The sequence below is a fragment of the Ananas comosus genome, linkage group 13 (assembly GCF_001540865.1).
Source record: "Ananas comosus cultivar F153 linkage group 13, ASM154086v1, whole genome shotgun sequence".
In the NCBI taxonomy this organism is placed as follows: domain Eukaryota; kingdom Viridiplantae; phylum Streptophyta; class Magnoliopsida; order Poales; family Bromeliaceae; genus Ananas; species Ananas comosus.
Window position 1 is genome coordinate 4,521,106 of NC_033633.1, and position 22,942 is coordinate 4,544,047.

Consider the following 22,942-nt stretch of genomic DNA (forward strand, 5'->3'; position numbering starts at 1 on the left):
AATTCCCCAATCACCTCTTTTTTCAATCCGGCCTAGGAGGCCGGATTGAAAGTTAAATCCGGACGGAAATAATATTTATTCGGATTAAATTTATTTTTTCAACTTTTTAATTAAAATATGATTTAAAATTTTAAAATTAAATATATATAATTTTAAATTTTAATTTAAACTTAAATTAAAAATTAAAATTTAATCAAGTATTTCGAATCTAACTTATGAATTTGAATTTAAATTAAATTTTAATTTATATAAAGTTTTATTCAAATTTTATTTCAAACTTAAATTAAATTTATGGATTCAAATTAAAATTTAAATTGTAATTTTAAATTTGAATTTGAATAAATTAAAATTTAGTTTCATATTTTGAATTATCCGCTCAACTTCAAAGTTTAATTTTTTTTAAAAAAAAATAGATTTAAAATTTTGATATTATTTCAAAATTTTGATGTAAATTTTTAATATTTAATTTTTAATTTGAATTTAAATTAATATATTATAAAGATAATGTTAATATATTAATTTGATTACATTTTTTATATCCACCTGAACCAAACACCGACAATGGGAATGATTTATTCTGATTCCGATTCAGGTGATGAATCAAACAGAATTAGGTAATGAGTCATTCCGATTCCGATTCCAGCTTATTTTGATTCCGATTCCGATTTCGATTCCGACTTCGAACCAAACGCGCCCTAAGTCCTTGTGTGTATCAAACAAGACTACTGTACTGTTAATAGCATCAAATTTTTTATGTTATTAGGTTTTCAGCCCTTAGATAAAGGAATGTGTGGTTAGGATGATAATACTTTACCGGAATTGAGTGAATGGTTGATTAAATAATATGATTAAACAGATAAAAATGATCAAAGAGGTAAATCTAATGGCGAAAAACTTGTTAGTACTAAGCGCTTAGTACTATTTATAGCATTGTAGCCGAACTACGTAACACCAAATGCTTAAACAAATCTATCTTTTCTTTTTACAACTCTAAAATATGATCAACCATTCATCAGGAATAAATTATAGAGAAATACACTACATTCAATAAGGTTTTGGAAGCGAAAAACTAAAATTTTGGGGGTAAGAAATAAATGTACGAACTAGAAAATAAAGCCATGTGATTAGGGTTTTGACTATCGTATCTTAATGTATGCGTCTTCAAGATCTCTCAATTTGATCTTCCGTCCCACACAATTTTAAAATAATAATTTATCTCTAATAGTTTAGGTCAGTAAAAAATTATATTTTTATCTTTTTATAGACCGAAAAACCTCAATTAAATAGAATAAAATCAATTATACTAGAGGTCTGGTTAAACGTAAACTCAAAACCTTTCACTCTGGTACCAATTTAAATTAAATAAAATAATTATTTGTTATATTTTTATATTTAAGAAGCTAATCGACGTCCTTGGCGTCATCAACCAATTGACCAAAGAGGGGTTTTCAAAGGGCTTCATCAGGGAAGGAGACAACTGCAACAAATATTTTCCAAAACCCCCTTGTTATGGAAAGGGGAGCATATAAGTTATGAGCTAGGCTGGTATACTACCGGTATCACGGAGGCCTCCTTGCTATTAAGTTGTTTTTAATGTTGCGGCTTCTAAATTGACGATCGGTTCCGTTAGACTTGATCTACACTATTAAAAGTATTTGGAAACTAAATTTTATAATTTTTCGGTATTATTTACCTATCAAACGAATAGTCTAAAAATGAACGGCTGAAAATAAAAGCTCATAAAAACTTATGATAAAAGACTTGAACTTAAGATCAGAGGTACTGATCTTACTCTAAATAGTGAAAAAAATTTTCTATAAAAATTTCGTCAGATTTGGATTGTTTTATATCGTTAAATTCACAAACGCATCACATCTATTATTAAAAATGTCAATTTTAAGACCTTTTGATCACTAGCCAAATGATGTCGAAAAATTATAAAATTTAATTTCCAAATATTTTCAGTAGTGTAGATCAAATCTAACAGAGCCGATTGTCGATTGGGAAGCCGCATCATTGAAAACAACTTGGTAGCCGATAGTATACCGGTCTAACTCTATAAGTTATTACCACACATTTTTCCTCAAAACTTCCTCTGATCTGTGCATCTCGCACTTCATGTATACAGCTAGTAACAGCAACTTTAATTTCTTTGGAATAAAGATGAAGTTGAGCTCTTTTAGGGATGAGGACTAATGAACCCTTATTCCTGTAGCGAAATAGCTAGCTCGCCAATTCGAAACTCACTAAAAATAGTGGATCGATCAACAAAACAACAAGCCCAAGATGATACCACACTAGAGAGGAGAACAAAAACAATGAAGAAAAAAAAACAATTTTCTCTTAATTGAAAAATAAAAGAATTCTCTCACACACAAGCTAAGTCCAAAAGATGGTGAAATACAACTAAGTTCACATATTTTTATAAAGTAGATGCATGTTACTCATACAAACCAAAAGAATTTGTGAGTTCAAAAGATTAGTTCTTAGATCAAGAATAGAAATATAAATAGATATAAAAGGTTGGAAAGTGTAGTATACTTATGAATGATTGTTAAAAATTGGAAGGTGTAGATGAAAGTCAGCATGTATGCATGGATGGTTTTAGACCATGTGAGTTGCACAAGGAAGTTATAAGAACACATGCAAAAACATAATTTACTTAAACAAAAGGAAAAAAAAAAAAAAAAAAAAATTCACTTTAAAATTTTAACAACTCCAAATGGACCTGCAATAGCAAACGGGATTTGTGTCGTCTACAAGGGCTTCTCGGGTAGTCCATTCTGCTACAAAGGTTTTAGGATTAGAACCGATGAGATCTTAAGCAAAATGCAATAACTGGAATAATCTTCATATATCTTATGTGCCAAAAAAAATCAACAAAATATGATATGCAGTTCCAATCCATGGAACGGTGATTAAAATATAATATTTAAAAAAATAAAAATATAATATAATATATAAATATAGAATAAAATTAAATATCAATATATAGTTTATTAGAAAGAACGTACATCCACATCCCACATCCTAGCTAATGATAGTGAATCGTGCAGTATCACGTTAAGAACAGTAGATAAAAATAAAAAATAAAAAAAAAAGCACTTTTCTCCTTAACGCCTTCTCTCTCATAATTATTATACCAAAAATTTGCAACTTCTTTTGCAACTCTCCTAAAAATTTGCAACCACCAATCAAATATTTTCACATCGCAGATATTTTTTAAAACATCACGTCAATATATAATTACCATGTTGTTGTTGTTGTTGTTGTTTTTTTTTTTTAGGTTTTGTTTGTAAACCTTAAACAGGGGGCACTTGGCAGTAGGGCACGCATTTGAAAAACCCAACCAAAAAGAACCAAAATCCAACTTTCCACCTAAATTGTAGTCCATGACAAGGTCCTTACGTTTATAGATTCCAAGATAATAAACTCCAACGAGGATGATTTATCACAAGTCTAACAAAAATGACTTCGTGGTCCGGTAAACCATCTCTTTATACTCCAACCGATTATTACCACTACAGGTCCCTAAAGTAAACAATAAGTGATGAGTAGAAAAATGTTCAAACATCCGCACAGGCTCAAGATAAGCATCCAATAACCCAATCTCACCCATACAGAAATATAATAATAATAATCAATATATGCTAGAAATCTACTTCCACTCCAGTGACAAAAAGGAAATATATGCTCCAATTTGTGAAGAAGATGATTGTTTAGAAAACCAACCTGGACGAACTCGAACCGATGTAATGTTCAGCTCTGTTCAGTTAATATAAAAAGTATATATATATATATAAAATAAAAAAAAAAATAAAAAAAAAAACAGATTACACGAGCTAAACCGCTCGGATTGGTTGCAAACTACGTAACTAGCACAGGTTCCACCAAACAAGCGGGTAGAAGAGAAATATTTCTCGACTCAAAAGCTACAAGCGCAATTTGCATCAACCACCTCTTTGTAAGACCTCCAAACACAAATTATCGTGCGAGTGCAAACTTATCTAACAAAATTGCAGCAAAATAATACTTGTGGACTATCAACTTCCTCTTTGCCATATGAGTGTTCGTTAAATGGTTTGACCGCTGGTTCAATCTGGTCGGATCAGTAACACTTTGAACCTTAGCCTCTCCAGTTAGATTAGAGGCTGGGTTAGTTTTCAAAACATCTAAGAGAATCAGCTCCGCCTCGAAGAAGGAAGCAAACAATCATACATTCTCTCCATACGGGAAATAACGGCAAGCTTGTAGACCGTTTTGGAATCAGGTTTTGCCAGATCAACAATATCTTGTCTCAAACTGTGAACCAAAATATCATGTTGCGCATACTATTACCATTTCTTGAGAGACAACAAAGTTCCACTAAAAGACATTCAATAATGGTTAACGAGATTACTCACCTTAGCCACTCCCCGGTTTCCCTCGCGTGCCACTCGACAGCCTTGTAGAGACGATCGAGGTTATACAGCATTAGTCCATACTTACAACGAGCATCGTCCTCCTACAACGGAAAAAGAAGGGGAAATGTATTTATCATTTTGGCTCCACAAAATTTTTTTTAAAAAAAAATGAGGAGAGATTAAAGATAACAATGTCGACGATCAGCTTGTAACAACAGAGAAGAAGAAATAAGTGAGGCGATCCACGTATTCATTGATGAATAGCCAAAAGCAACCACATAGCAAGTCAAAAAGAAGAGTGAAAAAAAAAAAACAAAAACAGTCCGTCAATTTCTCGACGTATGCATCGGAAGCAAGCAATTGAATCAAGACAAAAACTGATAAGTAGGTTCTCTGCAAGCAACAATGCAATTTCAGCTTGAAAATTGACATCTTGTAGATATAAGTTCCATTTGATCATGACCCTTGATTTTTTTAGTCGCATTGTCTTAGTGTATCCATTGGTACAGGAAAACACAATCAAGACTAATCAAGCGAAAAGGAGTAATGAGGTTGTATCATTGTGTTCATTAGAAGATCAATGCTCCAAAAAACGTACCTTAATTATGCCTGATGGGGTTTTGCATCAGTTGTTGGTTAAAAAGAGTTTTTTTAAAATTTTTCTCAATAGTTACAAATGATTCATGATTTTCAGCACTAAAAACATGCTCCTTGCATACGAAAGGGCTTTTACTCTTCACAATGTTATCAGAAGCATCATGAATTGACTCATCTTATTTTAGTAACTAGAAAGTAAAAATGCATGCTAATTCGGCTTCTCACATATGGTTTAAGTCATTTTGAAAAGTAATGCCAAACTATTAAGCAAATAGGATTGATAACAAGCCCTTGATCAGGGTCTGAGCTTCCAACAACTCGAAAATTCTTTGCCAAAACCACAACTAACGCAAGCTTGGACCCAAAATATAAACAAAAGTACTCACATCCCTAGCTTAAATAGGATTTTGGAATATAACTGCTAGACACCTAAGAATACAGTATATGTTCGGTCTCTCCTCACAGAATCATCCGACCAATTGATGGTTAGTGTAGACAGGACGAAACACTCAGATTTGACCCGACTAGATGGTGCAACGAATTGCATCAACTGGTACACTTGGGAGGTGGTAGAAGAGAAATCCGAGAGGTCCGATGATGTGTCCAATAGGTCGGTTTGCTAGGCAGAGAAATATGTTAGGTCAGATAATCGATCCGATAAGTCGGATTGCACGGTTAAACTACAAAGCAATCCAACCTGTTGGCCCAAAAATCTGACCTATCACGCCAATTTGTAAGCTTCAGTCCAAGTAGGGTATTAGTCCAGGATTCTGGGGCTAACATATAGGACATTGTATAGCTTTGTGAGGAACCTTTTGAGAAGCTATTTTGGGATAAACCAAGAATATCAATTGGACAGGGCTTTGATTAAGAGAAGTTTGTAGAATGTCGATTTGAAGCATTGACTCAACCTCGGTGTTAGAGTTGTCCCAATGAGGGTTCTTTGGTGAGATTGTTTCTATTGTATTGAAAGTGGTGCTTCCCTATGCGGTGCTAGGGATGGTTTTGGACACTTTTAACTATTTTATAGTGAAGATTCGTGGCTCTGCTTCCTATGGACGTAGGCTTTGGTGGAACTATGTAATTCTTGCTCTTGATTGTGTGATTTCTGTGATTTCAATATGATTTACTATTACTATTGTTAGCATGTTTTGCTTTCACGGCTTCACACTACTCTATCAATCCAAATAGTAAGTACGAAATGTTAGAACCACATTCTTTACAAGATGCAGCAAAATGTTGTGTGTCATACGTGTACTGTACACAACCATTTCTCGTTCTAAGAATTTCACAAGTGTTTGCTAAAAGCAAATGAAATATATTATTTATTCTAAGTAACTTGCATAAGAAAATCTACATTACCATTTCTCGTTCCATGCATGTCTTATATTGCATAAGCCTTTTCTCAACATCAACAAGAAGAAGCCTCCTTTGACGGCGAGCAATCCTTCCTCTTCCTTCTGCACCTTTGTCCTAAAGTTGTTGCAAGATTAAAAATTGAATTATGAAGCAATAGAAAGGCGCATCAATAGGATTATCATGTAAATTTACAAATTAACTATAATGTGTGATCAACTTATAATGATTCAAGTGAAATGTTTTAAAACGAAAAAAAATAACAATTTTGTAAGTTATACATGCACAACATGTCTTCCGCACATAGATAAAGAAGAGATAAGAACAGATATAGAAGAGAAAATAAGGCAAATCCACAATCACCAAATCTGTTTGGCAAGAATTTAAGTGTCGTGGCACGGGATTGTGCCGAAAACTTGCCAGCACGGTACAGCACGGTGCGTGCCGGGCTATGCAGATAAGTGCTGGTCACAAAAAGTATATGTGTGCCGACAAATAATGGCATGAAATATTTATTTTCTTTAGCAACAAAATTTTCTAATTGCTTATTATGTATCTTTATCAAATCTTTTGAACTTTATTGAGAAAATTACTTACTAATTTAAAGAAAAGAGGGTTTTGAGTTGTGCCATCGGCACGGGGTTGTATCGTGCTGGTATTTCGTTGGCACTATACAATACGGTGGATACGGCTTGTGACAATGGGCACTTAAATCCTTATTGTTTAGCTAATTAAAAAATGTGTAGTGCGCAAGCTTCGATAAGTTTTGTTATAAATACTGTGTTGAAATTGTGTAAAGACATGAGATATATGAGTCGATAAAAGTCATAAAACCAAACAAGATATACTGCACCAAAAAGTTAATAATGTAAGCCTCATGGAGTTGGACTTGTTAGCGTCAATCTGTTACTGTTCTTCAAATTATCCCACATTCATCATAGTAAAAACCTCACATGATTATTGGTTTCCGATGCAATTTCATGCCCTTACTCGAGGATTGTCATGCCAGTGGCACGGAAAGACATGACACAACAGCACAGCCCATGCCACTGTGGCACGTTCGTCCATGCCATTTGATAACCTAGGAAACTATCAATCAAAAAGATGCTTTCATTTGTTAAACCAAGCACATAAAGATGCTGGTAATATATGATCTTTTATTTCGACGGATTTGTCAGTATAAATTGTTCCGAATAACATGATTAATGGTTTAAACATAATCAAAATTTAGAAAGGTCATATTAAAATATCATTTGATGTGGATGCTTTCTTTAGTTTCCTACTATTATGGAGGTCAGTCACAAACTACTAGCGACAAATCTCAAATTAGGAGTTAAATACAAATAATTCTGAGTGCATATGGACCAAACATAAAAGAAAAAAGAAAGGATAAAGAAATGCACAAGGATTTATGAGTCAGTCGGCGTGTGCCAACTGTTTCATACACTCCGACAAGGTACCAGCATGATACTCCTCTGGGCTGATGGATGACAGATCAGCCACAACTCAAAATCCTCTTCTAGACAACTTTTCATACTGCCTATCAACCAACTACAACATGCTCCTTCAGTACGAAAGAGACATGCTGTATACAAGTTGTTTATGCATCCAAAGAGACAATGCATTAACAGAAACTGCAATATCAATCACAAGAATAAATACAACATTATACAAACTAGCACCCAATGATAAAAGAATTACAAACTACCAGCATGGTGATTAGTTTCAACCAATCTTGAAGTCATTCTTGAGCCTAGTTTAATTATGCTTCATTTCTTTTTTTTTCTTTTTTCTTTTCTTTTTACTCCAATGCTATGCAATTGAATGGTTGGGGGATGGTGAATTGTTAGATTCTATGCACTTGCGTTTTTTGTTAGGTGACAAGGAAAAAAGGAAAAGAAACTTTGCAGTCTTTTTTTAAAATTAAGAAACCATTCCATATATAGCCAGGTTGCATGGCAAGCTCATCCACCAGCAACTCAACCACCTGGAATTCATTTTTTTTCTTTTTATAGGAAAAACAAAGGGAAAAGAAAAGAGGAAGTGTACCCAAATAAGGCCATATGGTACAGGTAGACAGCAATATGCTAGCGTAATAAATACAAACAACAGTATAAACACCCACTGCATACAAAGGAAGAACTAAAAAAGATGCATATGCAAAAAAATATTCACAGATATTATATACTACTACAGATAAGAACAATAAGAAGAGATTAGTGAAACGTAAACAGCACATACTTGCAGAATCCATGCCCGTACTAGCATGAGGAGGAGAAGGGAAAGACAAAAGGCCGGTAGAGCAGCAAGAATAGCAAAGTTTATTTCATTTGCCTTCAGAATCTGATCTAGCTCAAGCATCGCCCTGGTCAAGAGTTCTATTTTAATGTTGTTACGGTACAGAACAAATTACAAACAAATGAAGTGCTTAGACTCACGTTTCGAGATCAAGCTTTAGCTTTTGAATCTGCATATTGGGAGACAACCAATGAGCAGTATTATGTTTGCTGACTAGAAGAAAAGATGATATGAAACAGGTGAACAACAAAGAGAGAAGACAAACCTGAATAAGCATGGCACGTGCAAGTTCTCCACTCAGTAGATTTTGAAGCGGATGCATGACCTCCTTCTCATATCTGTACTAAAGGCACTTAAAATGAGTGTGCATGTATAAAATAAAATAAACATGAAGGGCTAAATGTAAAGGGCTTATAGAACCAATCAGCGCTGAATATAAATCTGTAACTTCTTCAGAAAAGAATGTAAAATATACAGTTAGAGAGAAAAGTTAAGAGGGAATAATGAGAAGGAAAAAGAGGAGAATTAGAAATATGCTTTGACTTGCTCTGAACATCAGAAGGAACCATTTATGTCCACTTATTATATCATTTGATATTTATGTCTTTTTGCTAAAGAACATGCGTATTACATAAGAAATTGCAATACATATCACTGTTTTCATGCTTTACTTAGGGGGAGCTTCAAGAGTTTTTATTGTCATAATATCACAACCAAGGATTTAAGTGTCGTGGCACTCAGTCATGGCTAAAACTTGACAGCATTGTAAGGCACAGTGCGTGCCAGACTATGCCGATGAGTGTCGGTCACAAAAAACACGTGTGCCGACGCATGATGACATGAAATATTTATTTTCTTTAGCAGCAAAATTTTCTAATTGCTTATTATGTATCTTTATCAAATTTTTTGAACTTTATTAAGAAAATTACTTACCAATTTAAATAAAATAGGGTTTTGAGCTATATCATCGGCACGGGGGGCTGTACCATAACGGTATCTTCTTGGCATGATACGGCACGATGGATACGGCCCATGCTGATGGGTACTTAAATCCTTGATCACAACTTAATCCAATGAACTCACAGCAGCTTATTTTCTGACCTAGAACTCAAAATTAAAGTAAAGATAAACTTATTGACCCGCAAAGATGTAAGTTCCACACTTCTATCACCAAAGAAAGCCCAAATATGATCAGGTTCAATTAACAAAAAATTACTGCAGCATTTTTTCATCTAGTAAAAGTCTTTAAACCTGATGCTCATTAAAGTTAACAAATTCTGTTGGACCTCCTTGAAGAAGAAAGCATCCAAAAAAGAACATTATATCACTAACGAGATGAATTAAACAGTAAAATTAAAGTAAAAATCTGTATATTTAAATAGTTAAATTCTGTCATAGAATCAAATTCGTGAATTTTGTTATTCAGAAACGAAGCTTGGCTTCCACACTCAAACCCTTAGTCTGCCAACTAGGAGACGAACCAGAGACCTCACTCTTCCTCTCCTTGTACCAGTGTGCCTCGCTGTTATGGCCTCAAAAAGAGCTCTGTGATAACTCATACCACTAGGTTAATGCCTTATGCATTTTGCCTTTCAGAAGATAGCTTTCTTCATTAAACCTTTTCATTTTTAAACCATGTAACTATTTTTTTTTTACATATCTGACCATCTATCTAGCTGAGCTTGTGCACTGTGCACACATATGTGTGTATATATTTAATAAGATTCAATGTCAGCTTACACAATGTTCCCAACCAAAAGCACCACGAAATGGAGGATGACATTTAAACCCAAGAAAAGAAAACCCACCTAAATGAATTCAATATAACCAAAACTAATATATGATCAAAGTTTGAGATATTTCTATAACACCAATGCAAACAGAGAACAGAAAAATAGATCAGGAAATAACAGAAGTAGATAAAAAATATGTAGCAACAACAGAGTTTTACTCGCAGTTAAAGGAGACAAAAATTGGATGTTGAGAAACCAAATCCTATGCGGTTAATTAGGAGCACAATTTAACTCAAATGTAGCAAGCAACAACAGAGAGATTCTCATGATTGCTCTATGACAGTACTTTTACCTCGCCATGACTATTTCCAGCAAATGCTGATCTGATATATCCTCTGGCAGATTTTGACCTTTTGTTTGCTCACAGAAGGCCAACAACATTCTGCAAACACAAAAATATAACAGTATGAGAGGGGGAGAGAGAGAGAGAGAGAGAGAGAGAGAGAGAGAGCAACAGTAACACACACACACACACACACACACATATACATACATACATACCTTCACACATGTATGTATATATAAGTCTATACTATATAGATAGCCCCTAGTGACCAATTCTCATATTTGAGTCATCGGCAAACTTTTCAAAACTACCAACTTATCATAACTTCTCTTCAATTGTGAAACTGATATTACTAACAAAGGAAAGAAGAACCTAGCTTATTTGATGCTACAATATAACATTGTAAGCTTCAATTTATAGCTAGCAGTATACTGCTCTACAAGTTAACCTACTGAACCAGTCTGCCTGTAAACTCTTGCTCTAAGATCAAACCATTATTGCTGATCTCAGACCACATACTTAGAGAATGGTTAAGGAGAACGTTGAATGATTTTTTTTTTTTTTTGAGAGAAAGGTAACATGCTACCAGCTTCATTTATTTTTTAAAAAAATACGAACTTGGGACCTCGGGTACCAACCACCAAGCCCTTTGCCACTTGCGCTAGGGATGGTCGGTAACGTCGATTGAAATTATGCTAGAAACATGAGCTTGACCTTTGAGAAATTTAAAAATCACAACCACAGCTACACATGTGAACATCATGCCCACGCTCGTATTTCTATCCTTCTAAAGACCTATAATAAAGACTTTGAACTCCGTGCATATGTCGAGTTTGTGCTGCAACTTACAAGGACATAGACCGAAGCACTGGGAGTTTGTCACACGCATAACAATCAGAAATTCAAAGATGCTAGCGAATCGCTTTGAGGAACACAAAATATAGAAGGCTCGTATTGGCACCATCATTTTGAGCAGCTCACATGTTTAAAAGCTTGTTCAATCAAGTTGCTAAAAATAATATGCTAATTGGGCTAGCTTGAGCTGAAAAATATGGGGGAACAAAATCAATCCTTGACTCCCAATGCTTATATATACTAACACCAATAGCCTATAATGGAAAACTTCAAAATGAAACAAAAATAAAAATTGTAATATAAACCGATGAAACTTCAGAGAATAGAAGAGAGTGATTTTTTTTCCAAACCAGTTTGAACATGAAAATTGAAAAAATATTTGCTAATTACTACCTGTCATTTTGCTAATTACTACCTTGACAGGCATTCCAAGTACTTCAACAACTTAAATACAGTTTTCTCTCAAAAATATACAACTAAATACAGTTTATGATGAGAATGGAAACCTAGAAGCACAACAGGATCTTCTTGGTTCAACGTCAGATGGGCACGCTGAACAGAATGCAAGAAAAAGATTAGACACTTCTCCATTTAGTGCTCTCATATGCTAGAATTAGTATAATTTCTAATTCTGGTCTTATGCTAAGACATCATTGGGACATTTAATTTGTCTCGATGCTTTCTCCATCATGATTATCGTTATGAGACATTGGCAATAATTAGATTTAGACAATCTAAAATGTTCTTAACCATTTTAATCAGTTGGTTCGTGCACCACAGCATTATTATTGAAAGCAAGATCTTTAGATTATTCAGACTTTTCCATCCCCCTGTCACAGACAACTCACAAAAAATATACAACTAAATAAGAGAGCAAACACATAATGGACTATAAAAACAAGAAGGAGAAATGCTTTGCGTACAATTTGTATAACAACATGACAAGATTGTAGGCAGGAAATGCCATATTAATTTTGGAAAAATTAATTAGGAAGTTTTAGAATAACAAATTCAGTAAATTCATGGAATGCTAGGGATAACCTGTGCAGGGAATTTGCAGTCAATTGCACCTCTTCGACTTCCATAACACCTTTGTGTCTCCTCCTGAATGTCTCGAATAGCTCATCTCTAATGGAAATAAGCTGAGAATATCAAAAAGCAGAATTTGATAAACAAAAGCTTATGATAATAACATATACATGTACTATTCACAGAAGTGCGTGCTAACATGAAGTACAGTACTGAATAAAGACACATTGAATGGAACTATAACTAAAATATTCCGGGCCCAGCTTTAGGAGCAAAGGATGGATAAATAATGAGGTAAACTTGATGAATACAACTATCAAACAAAAGAATTTATGAAGCAGGATATAACAGCCAAATGAACCTCAATGATTTATAGCTCAAGGCGAATCCAATAGAATCCTATAGATATTGCAAGAGGAAAGAAACATTACCGACAGAACCTGATTTCTTGCTTAAATATGAATGTGAGTATTCCAATAATTCGATAGCATAGAAAATCTCAGACCCTCAGTCACATGGAGTAATAAGTTCTCATGGCAAAAGAAACTGAGTTGTTTGTAGTTCACCAATTATGAAAAGGAAGAATGAATACCAACCAGTCAACTACCACGGACAGAAAACTTGCATTGCAATATAGCACCCCTACTTATGAATGCACATACATGATTCCAATTGCTATAGCAATATAGCACCCCTACTTATGAATGCACATACATGATTCCAATTGCTGTAGCAACAACATTCACAAAGGCACAACCCACTTATATTCACACACTCATATGCATGAGCAAGAGCATAAGCTGCTATATCCCAATAGTTACTGTTCCCAACTATGGTAGATCTCTATAAATTGCACGAAATGAATGCAATGCCCTAGATCAACCTCACACAAGTTCTATTAAATTTTCAAGGTCAACAACACGCCGTTCACCAATTCAACAAGAAAAAGACGCTGGCAAATATGCATAGATACTATTATTTATCTGTAGACAAACATGCAAAACAAATGATACAACAAGGTATATCTCTCCAAAGTCCAAGCAAAACCATAAAGTGGAAATTATTTTCAAAAGCAGAAAATAGCAGCATTTTATGCCTTTATGTCTTGTTAGAACTAATAGAAGTAGTTTCGGACTTTTCAGAGAACCAAAAAAAACAAAACAAAACCAAAAAACAAAGAAAAAAGGGAATTAGCACTATGTAACTAACAAGTGGGGAAGCATACTGGTTGTTCAACATGCTCTCTCCAAAATCCCGCCATTGATTCTTTTGCGTCACGAATCCAATTGTCGATGTCAGAACTCCCCATCAAACTACTATGCCGCAGAAGCCATAATGAACATGCTGAGAGACCAACAGCTCCACCAGTATAGCGAATCCAATATAAAGTCATTTTTCTTGGTTTTTGACACCTGGAAAGCTAGACAGCATAAACAAAATAGCTTCAACTAATAGCATATTATGAAGAAATTATGCATGAACAAATATATATGATGTCCAATTTAGTCTTAATAATATAATGTTCCCCTTAACATACGTACAATAATCCTTTACTTCATACAAACATAGGATCGCTTCATCCAAACATAGGTATCTCAAGCATGAAGTAAAGAGCAAAAGAAAAAGTAACTTGCTAGGGTTGAAATGATTATTTTTGGTAGAAAGAATCCAAATTTTAAAGTGGTTTTAACTAGAAATCTTTAGTTTCAACTACAAACCCTCCCCAGAATATAACCCTCCTGTCTACGGAATGTGCCTCTTCATAGACATTCTATTGTTTGCTCCACAACCTTAGTTACTCAATTGATTCACCATTTACTTTGAGCATGTTTGTTTGGAACATTTTTACCATAGCAATAGGGGTGAATATTCTTAATGAGAAGTGTGATTCCAAGTGTTATTCCCACAGTCCCACTTTGCTAAGTTATGGATAGTAGGGAAAGTTAGAATATTGTTTTGCCAGTGGGAATATCCCTATCCACCTTCTTACCCTGTGAAACAATTATCCTCGGCAATAGAATTGCCCAAGGGATATTTCGCCAACCCAATCCCAACAAGGAATTTCTCCAGACCAATAGTATTCGATGGGACAACATGGATTTCATCACTAGCCACACTTCGTCCCCTAACAAACACTACATTAAGATACTCAAGTAAGAGATTATCTCCACTTTAATCAAATCATTATAGTCCCAAAATTAGCTCAAGTTTCTTTACAATTATGGCTTAACTATATTTCCTAAACGGAACGTTAAGGGTGTTTTTTAAACAAATTATTATAGTCCCAAAGTTGCTCAAGTTTCTTTATAAATATGGCTTAACACTTTATTACTGAACGTTAAGATTGTTTTTATTGTTTTCTTATTTCTCTCTCTCTCTCTCTCTCTCTCTCTCTATGTTACAAAGACATAGGATATGACACGACTCGAACACAGCGACTCAGCAACTTCGAAAAAAAAGTAGGACATTGGCACAACTAGGCATAAATAAAACATTATTTTTAATAAAATAATATAAGTTTATTTATGTAAAATATTAGAATAGTTTGAAATTGAATAATAAATAAATTCTTATTCTACACTCTTTGGAGCATGACCAATCCTTTTAAGAAGAAATTTATTACCTACATCCGTTTTATAAGCACATCTCATATACTGCACATCAAAAATCTTATTAGAATCTAATTTATTAGGCATATTCTATAATATTAAACAATTATATATTAAAAATATAAATTTTGGGCAATAACTTTTTTATAAGTCAAACAACAACTTTTTTAAATATAGTTGATTTTTAGAACTACTTAATATCTAAGTAATAAATTTCTTAAACTTATAATTTATATACATGTGGCTTTCAAATATTAGTAAATCACATATATCAAATTAGATTTTAATTTTAAAATATCAATTATCAAGAGTTGGGCTAGAATACTATTGATAGCCTTTTTTGCTATCAAGTTTTTAGCCTTTGGATCAATTGCTTTCATCATTTCTAACCATTAGATTAAATATTATAACCCAGTGGGGACCACTCAACCCTAAGGGACAAATATCATCCTAACCCTACAATTTCTCATTCAAAGGTTAAAAACTTGATAGCAAAAAGAACCTTTTGCTATCAACAGTATTCCAGCCTAGCTTCAATTATCAAATATCAATTGTAGTTCATAGAGAGGTAGAGAGAGATAAATACACCAGGTGCAGTCAGTAATATTTTCCATTGTTGCATGTACTGCACCCTTTTTATGCGGAGAAGACACGCATACGTGACGCGAGTCCTCTCCGCGTCATCTTTTTTTTTTATTTCAAGATCACAACAGACGCGCGCCGCTGCAAGTCTCGAGTCCAATGCAAGTCCCAAGTCCAATGCAAGTCAGACATGGATGTAGCTCCCTTTGAGCCACATCCGTGTAACATAGCTCCCTATTAAGAAAATCAAGTAATGGATTACCTTCAATTTAATCCAATCATTATAGTCCCAAAATTAGCTCAAGTTTATTTATACATATGGCTAAACTACATTTTATTACTATGTTAAGGGTATTTTTTTACTTTGTCTCTCTCTCATAGTCACAACATTAGCTCAAGTTTCCTTATACAAATGGCTAAACTACATTTTATTACTTTGTTAAAGGTTTTTTTTTACTTTGTCTCTCTTTCATAGTCACAACATTAGCTCAAGTTTCTTTATAAATATGGGTTAACTACACTTTAGTACTGATTGTTAAGGGTGTTTTTTTACTTTTCTCCCTCTCTCTCTCTCTCTCTCTCTCTCTCTCTCTCTCTCTCTCTCTCTCTGTGTGCGCGCGCATACCAGACTCTCCAATGGATGTTGGACTTCAATTTTCATAGCAATCACTGCATTTGCTTCATAACAATCACTAAAGTCATGTATGATAATGGCAATGTGAATTACAATCTATTAGTCTCTTAGTCCTTGTAACTCGTAAGCAACGAAAAACAAACACTCGCTAAGTGGCCATGACAGGAAAATCCTTGATTCAAATTGAAAAACTCTAGGATATGGAAGACCTTACAATCAAATCTTCAATGGAATATAGTTTATCATTCCAAGAAATTTTGTTGATATTGGAAGCAATTCAATCAATCAATCAGACACAACATTAGAAGAACACATTTTAGGCCAGTCAGACTAGATCTTTAAGGGAAAAACTCAAAACAGACTTGGCTAAAAGAACTATCGACAGGGAAATAGGGTGCTAGTGGTTAATCCTTGATAGAATTTTTTTAAACCATTGTTATTATGTATATGAAGAACCAGTCAATAAAAACTTTAATTTCCTCTCGATCAATAAAGGAAAAATTAAAATTAAAATTAAAAAAAAAAAGTAACTACATTATGGGCATGTTTGTTTCACCGTAAGTGGACTTTGGGTTGAAGTGGACTTTGGGTTGAACTAGAGTTCAGGTGAAAATTACTTCACTTCCGCTGTTTGTTTCTAGCTGTGGAAGTGAAGTTCTGCCAGTTCTGCTATTTGCTTGGTAGTAAATAGATGACGTAGAAAGTGTAGTTCTCCACTTCCACTGTTTGTTTCACCGAAAACTATTTAATCCGTACACCCCCGATAAACTTACCTCCTAATAAGTGATATTACTTTTTATTTTGTAACTTAGTAAATAATAAATTATAATAAATAAAAAATAATATAATTATATATAATTATAAAATAAAATTAAAAAAATTATATTAAATTTTTTTGCATAGAATTTATAATAATGCAACAAATAAAATTCTAAAGTTAAAAAATTATTAACATTAAACAAATATTTGAAATATGTAAATTAAATAAAAGATATATTGAAACTTAAATTATATATTATATAGGACAAGTGTTTAAAAAAGTGAAAAAAAAAGGGGAGAAAAAAGGGCTTTTTTTTGGCGTCTGTAGAGAAAAAGGGAGGGGTGAACGTGAAGGCGTGAGGGGAGAGAAGAGGGGGAGAGTAACCCTAACGTTATCTGTGTAATTAAAGTTCCCAAAGTACTTTCCTTCACCTCACCGAATTGACTTTGCCCTCTGGGAGGGCGAAGTCAATTTCGGTATTTTGGATGAAGTGAACTTTCAACCGTAATAATATTATGGTGAACCAAACAGCGAAAGTGGTCAGTTTTCACCGAAAACTACTTCCCCCCTCCCCATTTATGGTAAAACAAACATGCCCTACGTGCTTACATATTAACTTTAGTGCTAAAATCAATTGGTCAGAATGTCAGATTTCTAATTTGTAAAATTACTTCCATAAAATACCATCATAGTTTTCATCATACGAAACAAAAAAACTCAATCTAAAAGCAAAATAAATTATAGCTTACAATGAAAGAAAGGTATGAATCTAATCTTTGAAGGTTTTGATATATCAGATTGGTAGCATCCCTTATCTCTGTATCCGTCCACTGTGACCTTTCAGGGTCTATCTCAGGTAATTTTTCAAACGTAAGAGCGCATGAGTTCCCGTCATTGGACGAAAACATATTGTCACTCTGAATGCCAAGTGAAATAAAAATAAATTAGAAAAATATGGCAAAAGGAAAACAGCTATAAACAATATGAAAAGGTAAAATGAATAACCTTATAAATTTCAGATGGATGGCTAATAGTATATTCCAGCTTTGAAAAAAGTCCATTTACAATAACTAGTAATGCAGGGAAGGATTCATCTGAATCCCTGGCCAACAGTTCCCTGTATTTATCAACTTCCAAGTACACCTACATGAAAGCCAATAAAGTAGTACCCAATATGAAAGAGTAACACAAAACTCGACACCCTCACACTAAATTTATTGGTATTCTATGCAAGTCTAGTAAGATTAAACGATTAAAGGACCTCTCTAAAGATTAAACAAGTAGAAACAAAAAAAATGAACCAATTGTGTATATTAGAAACTTAACATTTCAAGTTAGTTAGAATTTATACAAAGCTGAATTTAAGAATATGGTCAAAATAGTTGATCAATAAAACTAAATGTAACTGGAATTATAAAGAAATTAAGAGTTTTCAAAGAAATACTGTCATTCACATACTATTTTATTTTAAGACACCTATGAAGATGCGGCGAACCTCTGCAAGAAATGTAGCAAGGCAATGTTGCAGACTTGTCAGAATAGCTATTTTGTTCGATATCATCTCTGATGCAGAGTGTGAAAGATATTGAATTGGAGAGCCTTCACCGCCTAGCCTGCTAATAAGTTGATATGTTCCTTTAAAGAAAGCTCGTGGTCCTCTTTCGAAAATCATGAAATATATTTTCTGTGAACTTGTTCCCTGAAACACAGAAAAGTTGAAGTATGGCAAACAAAAAATATTAAGGCCAACGGAGCAACTCAGTAGAGATTATTTTAATCCGCTTCAAGAAATAAGTCAGTCAGAAAATGAAAATGGCAGTCACCTCAGCCCGTATCCTCCAAAATAGCAAACTTTTCTGAATACTATGCAAACTAGACAAGGTGTGATCCGCAATATCTTCTAAGATGATAATTGCTTTGGATGCTTCTCCTACTATTCTGCAAATTTCAAGTCTTTAATTGATCAGCGAAGAATGAATACGACGACAGTTTATTTTATGGCATCACAAGAGTTACTTTTAGCTAAAACATGCAGAACCTTCAATATTGTAATGCAAAGTAAAGCTACTATCATTTTGCAAAATCTATGGTAGTGCATTGTGATTGAAATAAACAAGAAAGTCTTGGACCAAACAATCAGACAAAGAAAGCAATGATGAAAAAAGACAACAACTGCATTATGACTGAAATAAAGAAGAAAATGTGATACCGTACAATAAAATGAAAAAAAAAAAAAAACATAGATGAGAAAAGATAGATGTAAGATGCCTCAATTAGGCAGGCAGCATTTATCTTTCACTGTTTGAGATAATGCAATAGCAGAAGAATATAATATTTGCTGAACAATAGATTCTTCTTTGCATTCTACATTCGATATGCACAAGCTCAAACAACAACTCAACTATTAACAGAGCACAAGCATAGCAAAAGAACAGTTACTGCTTGCTTGTTCAAGTGACATCTTGCCAATCCAAGACAACAAAAACCAGCCACCCATTTATCAAAAGGGTTCCCACCACTTACCACAAAGATAAGCCAAACTCAAGCTCTCGTTTCTCCTCTTAGCAATAGGCATGCTTACACTCTTGAATTTGGAGTTTGAAGATTAAACTGAACTACATTTCCACAACTCTTGAAAAGGAGATTTAAAGAGTTACTTAACGGGCAAAACAGGATAATTATTCATGACTACATATCCAGGAGGTTCTGATGTGAAAAAAGTGATTCCAGATCATTTACGGGCCTATGATCGGGGAACTTCCGAAGACGCGCGCCTCCTAGCTGCCAAAACGAGAACCCTTAACTCATGAAGACGTGCTCAGGCCGGGCCTTACTAACTAGAAACCCCATTCAAGTGTTTGAGACTATATATATCTAGCTCTCACAAAGAATAGGTTTAGCTCTCTAACCATAGATTCTACAAGGCTTGTAAAATTGCCACACATCTGCATGTTCACAGCTCAAATTTAGTCATTCTCTTAGTGAGCATCAAAACCCGTAAAAGCCACCATCAAATGAGTTTGAGCTCAGGAATTTGAGTAGCAATATGAATTTATAGATTCATTGTGTTTTGAGTAACTATACTTTTATCATAAATTAGGGTTAAAACCTAACAAGATGGGGTAATGGTTGTATAACAAGATACTATCTTGCTAGCTTTCTCAACACCTAAAAGAGTGTTCCTCTCCTATGATCTTGAGAGAATAGTATTGTGGGTCTTCCTCTAAAAGATTTGCAGCAAATTGTTTCTGCAACTCATATATTATTGTTTTGATATCAACATAGTGCTACTTAACCATGCAACTTCATAAATACACCAAATCTGATTCATGATTCAAGAGATCGTACTGGAACAATGTCTCTGAATAAGAAAAGAAGATTAAGTTATTTTCCTTCAAATTTTAGCAGAGTCTAGGTACCCAATCCCATTGTTCTAAACATGGCGCAAAGTGGTAGTATATACACCTGCAGATGTGGAATGATACAAACGCTATTGCAGTAGTTTTTCAAAAAAAACATTTTCAGAATTTATAATTTATGGTTAATTAGAATAATGCGAAAGTTAGCGCAAAAAATTTAGAAATGAAAATTAGCATCGGTCAATTAGTAGAAGAAGAGTAAACATTAACTGGTCAATTAACGGAGAGAGATATATTTACAAACTATGTAAATTTAGAACGATATGTGAAAGTTAAAACTTTGTACTGATAAATTTGCAATTCCACTGCATTTTAGGGATATATATGCAATTATCCAAGGATTTAAGTGCCGTAGTACAGGGTTGTGCCGTAAACTTGCTGGTACGGTACGGCACGGCACGGCACGGTGCGTGTCGGATGGTGTCGATACGTGCCGGTCACAAAAAATACATATGTGCCAACACATAATGGGATGAAATATTTATTTTCTTTAGCAACAACATACTCTGATTGCTTATTATGTATTTATATTAAATCTTTTGAATTTTATTAAGAAATTACTAACTAATTTAAAGAATATAAAGTTTTTAAGTTATGCCATCAGCACGGGGCTGTATCGTACCGATATCTTATTGACATGATATGATACGGTGGATACGGCCTGTGTCACTGAGCACTTAAATCCTTACAATTAACCCAAAGGATATCAAACTTTTAATGAGTTTTTCGATACTGTTAAGCTCAAATTGATGCTGTACTCAAATTTCCTGCAATCAGGAATCGACAAACTACTGTATTATATTCTATAGGAAAAGTCGTATATAAGAGTAAATAATCAAAAAACTCCCTCTTTCTTCCACAAACATCAGTTAGACATTCAATTCTAACCTACATTCAACAATTGAAACCGAAAAAAAAAAAAAAGAAAGCTCATTTTGATCAGCGAAAAGTAACGAATCCACCATTTTTCACAACAAAGAAGAAAAAATAAAGCGAAATTGCTCACATATACGATTCGGAACTGCTTGATCGGAGTAGGATCGGGAGACCTGGTTTTCGACGGCGAGAAATGGATCGGCGGCCTCGGCGGGGGTAGAGATTGGAGAGCTTGGCGAGGAGATTGGAGTCGGGGGAGGGGAGGTAGGGGATCAACGCGCTCCAGATCCGGTTTGTGTAGGAGAGGACGAGGGATTTGGGGGCGTCGGAGGGATCGTCGCCTCCTCTAGGGTTCTCGGGGGTTGAGGACGCCATTTTTGGTTTCGAGGGAGTTCGTGCGACGGCGGCTCCGCAAACTTTTTGAAAGCTCGGGCGAGCTCGCTTGCCTGTGGTAACTGGTACGTCTGCGTGCCAAGAACACCGCGAACAATTTTTTTTTTTTTAAAGAAATGCTATTTTCCGAGCATAGAAAATATATAAATTTTATAAAAATGACAAATAATTCACAGCTTAAATATAATTTTACAAGTAAAAATATCATATAGCTATTTTTGAAATTAAAAAAATTTATAAGTCTAGACATCCAAAAACTCTTATTATAAGATACTGTTTGGACCGACCGTCCCTAGAGCAAGTGGCAAAGGACTTGGTGACTGGTAGGGCTGGCAAACGAGCGAGCCGGCTCCGCTTTCGACTCGTGTTTCGGCTCGATATTATCGCTCGCTCGTGAAGCTCTGCACTCGAAGATCTAAATGAGCCACGAGCTATGAACAAAATAAAAGGCTCGAAATTCATTTCAAGCCGAGCTTGAGTATTACTCGGCTCGTTCGAATTAGGCTCGAAAAGCTCGAAAAGCTCGTATATATATGATATTATATATATATATAATAATATATATATATATATATATATAATATATATATATATAATATATATATATATATATATTATAGATTATGCTACTTATCTATACATATATACGCAAGCTCTTAGTACTATTGAGTTTTTCGGTCGTTGATGAAAACATGTGCGGTATAGGATGATAGTGTCTCCGATTAAATTGATAGTGGTCCCCAAGGTTGAGTGGATGGTTGGTTTAATAGTATAACTAACGGAGAAATGATCAAAGGTAGATCTAACGGTAGAAAACTCAATAGTACAAGGACTTTGGTACTATCGTAGTATAGTAGCCGACTCTATATATATATTATATAATATATAGTAGGGTTATTGTGCTATTAGGACACAACAAACTTTGTGCTCCTAAGTTCTTAATATGTCCATCAAATTTGATGGTGGTTAGGGTGAAAGAGAGAGAGAAATTGAAGAGAAATTGTTCTCTTCATTTCTCTTCTCTCTTTCACCCTAACACCCATCAATTTGAT

The 22,942-nt window shown here is 34.3% G+C and overlaps 1 protein-coding gene across 1 annotated transcript; it reads right to left on the reverse strand.

Annotated features, from left to right (window-relative positions):
• Window positions 3,649-21,995, reverse strand: LOC109719479 (protein DGS1, mitochondrial). Its single transcript, XM_020246201.1, has 14 exons — window positions 21,628-21,995; window positions 19,026-19,140; window positions 18,698-18,901; window positions 18,208-18,345; window positions 17,952-18,119; window positions 13,843-14,037; window positions 12,630-12,730; window positions 10,740-10,829; window positions 8,920-8,992; window positions 8,795-8,823; window positions 8,598-8,721; window positions 6,363-6,473; window positions 4,404-4,504; window positions 3,649-4,302 (listed from the first exon to the last, which is right to left on the reverse strand). The coding sequence occupies exons 1-14, from the start codon at window positions 21,870-21,872 to the stop codon at window positions 4,182-4,184; spliced, it is 1,815 nt and encodes a 604-aa protein (XP_020101790.1). The 5' UTR covers window positions 21,873-21,995; the 3' UTR covers window positions 3,649-4,181.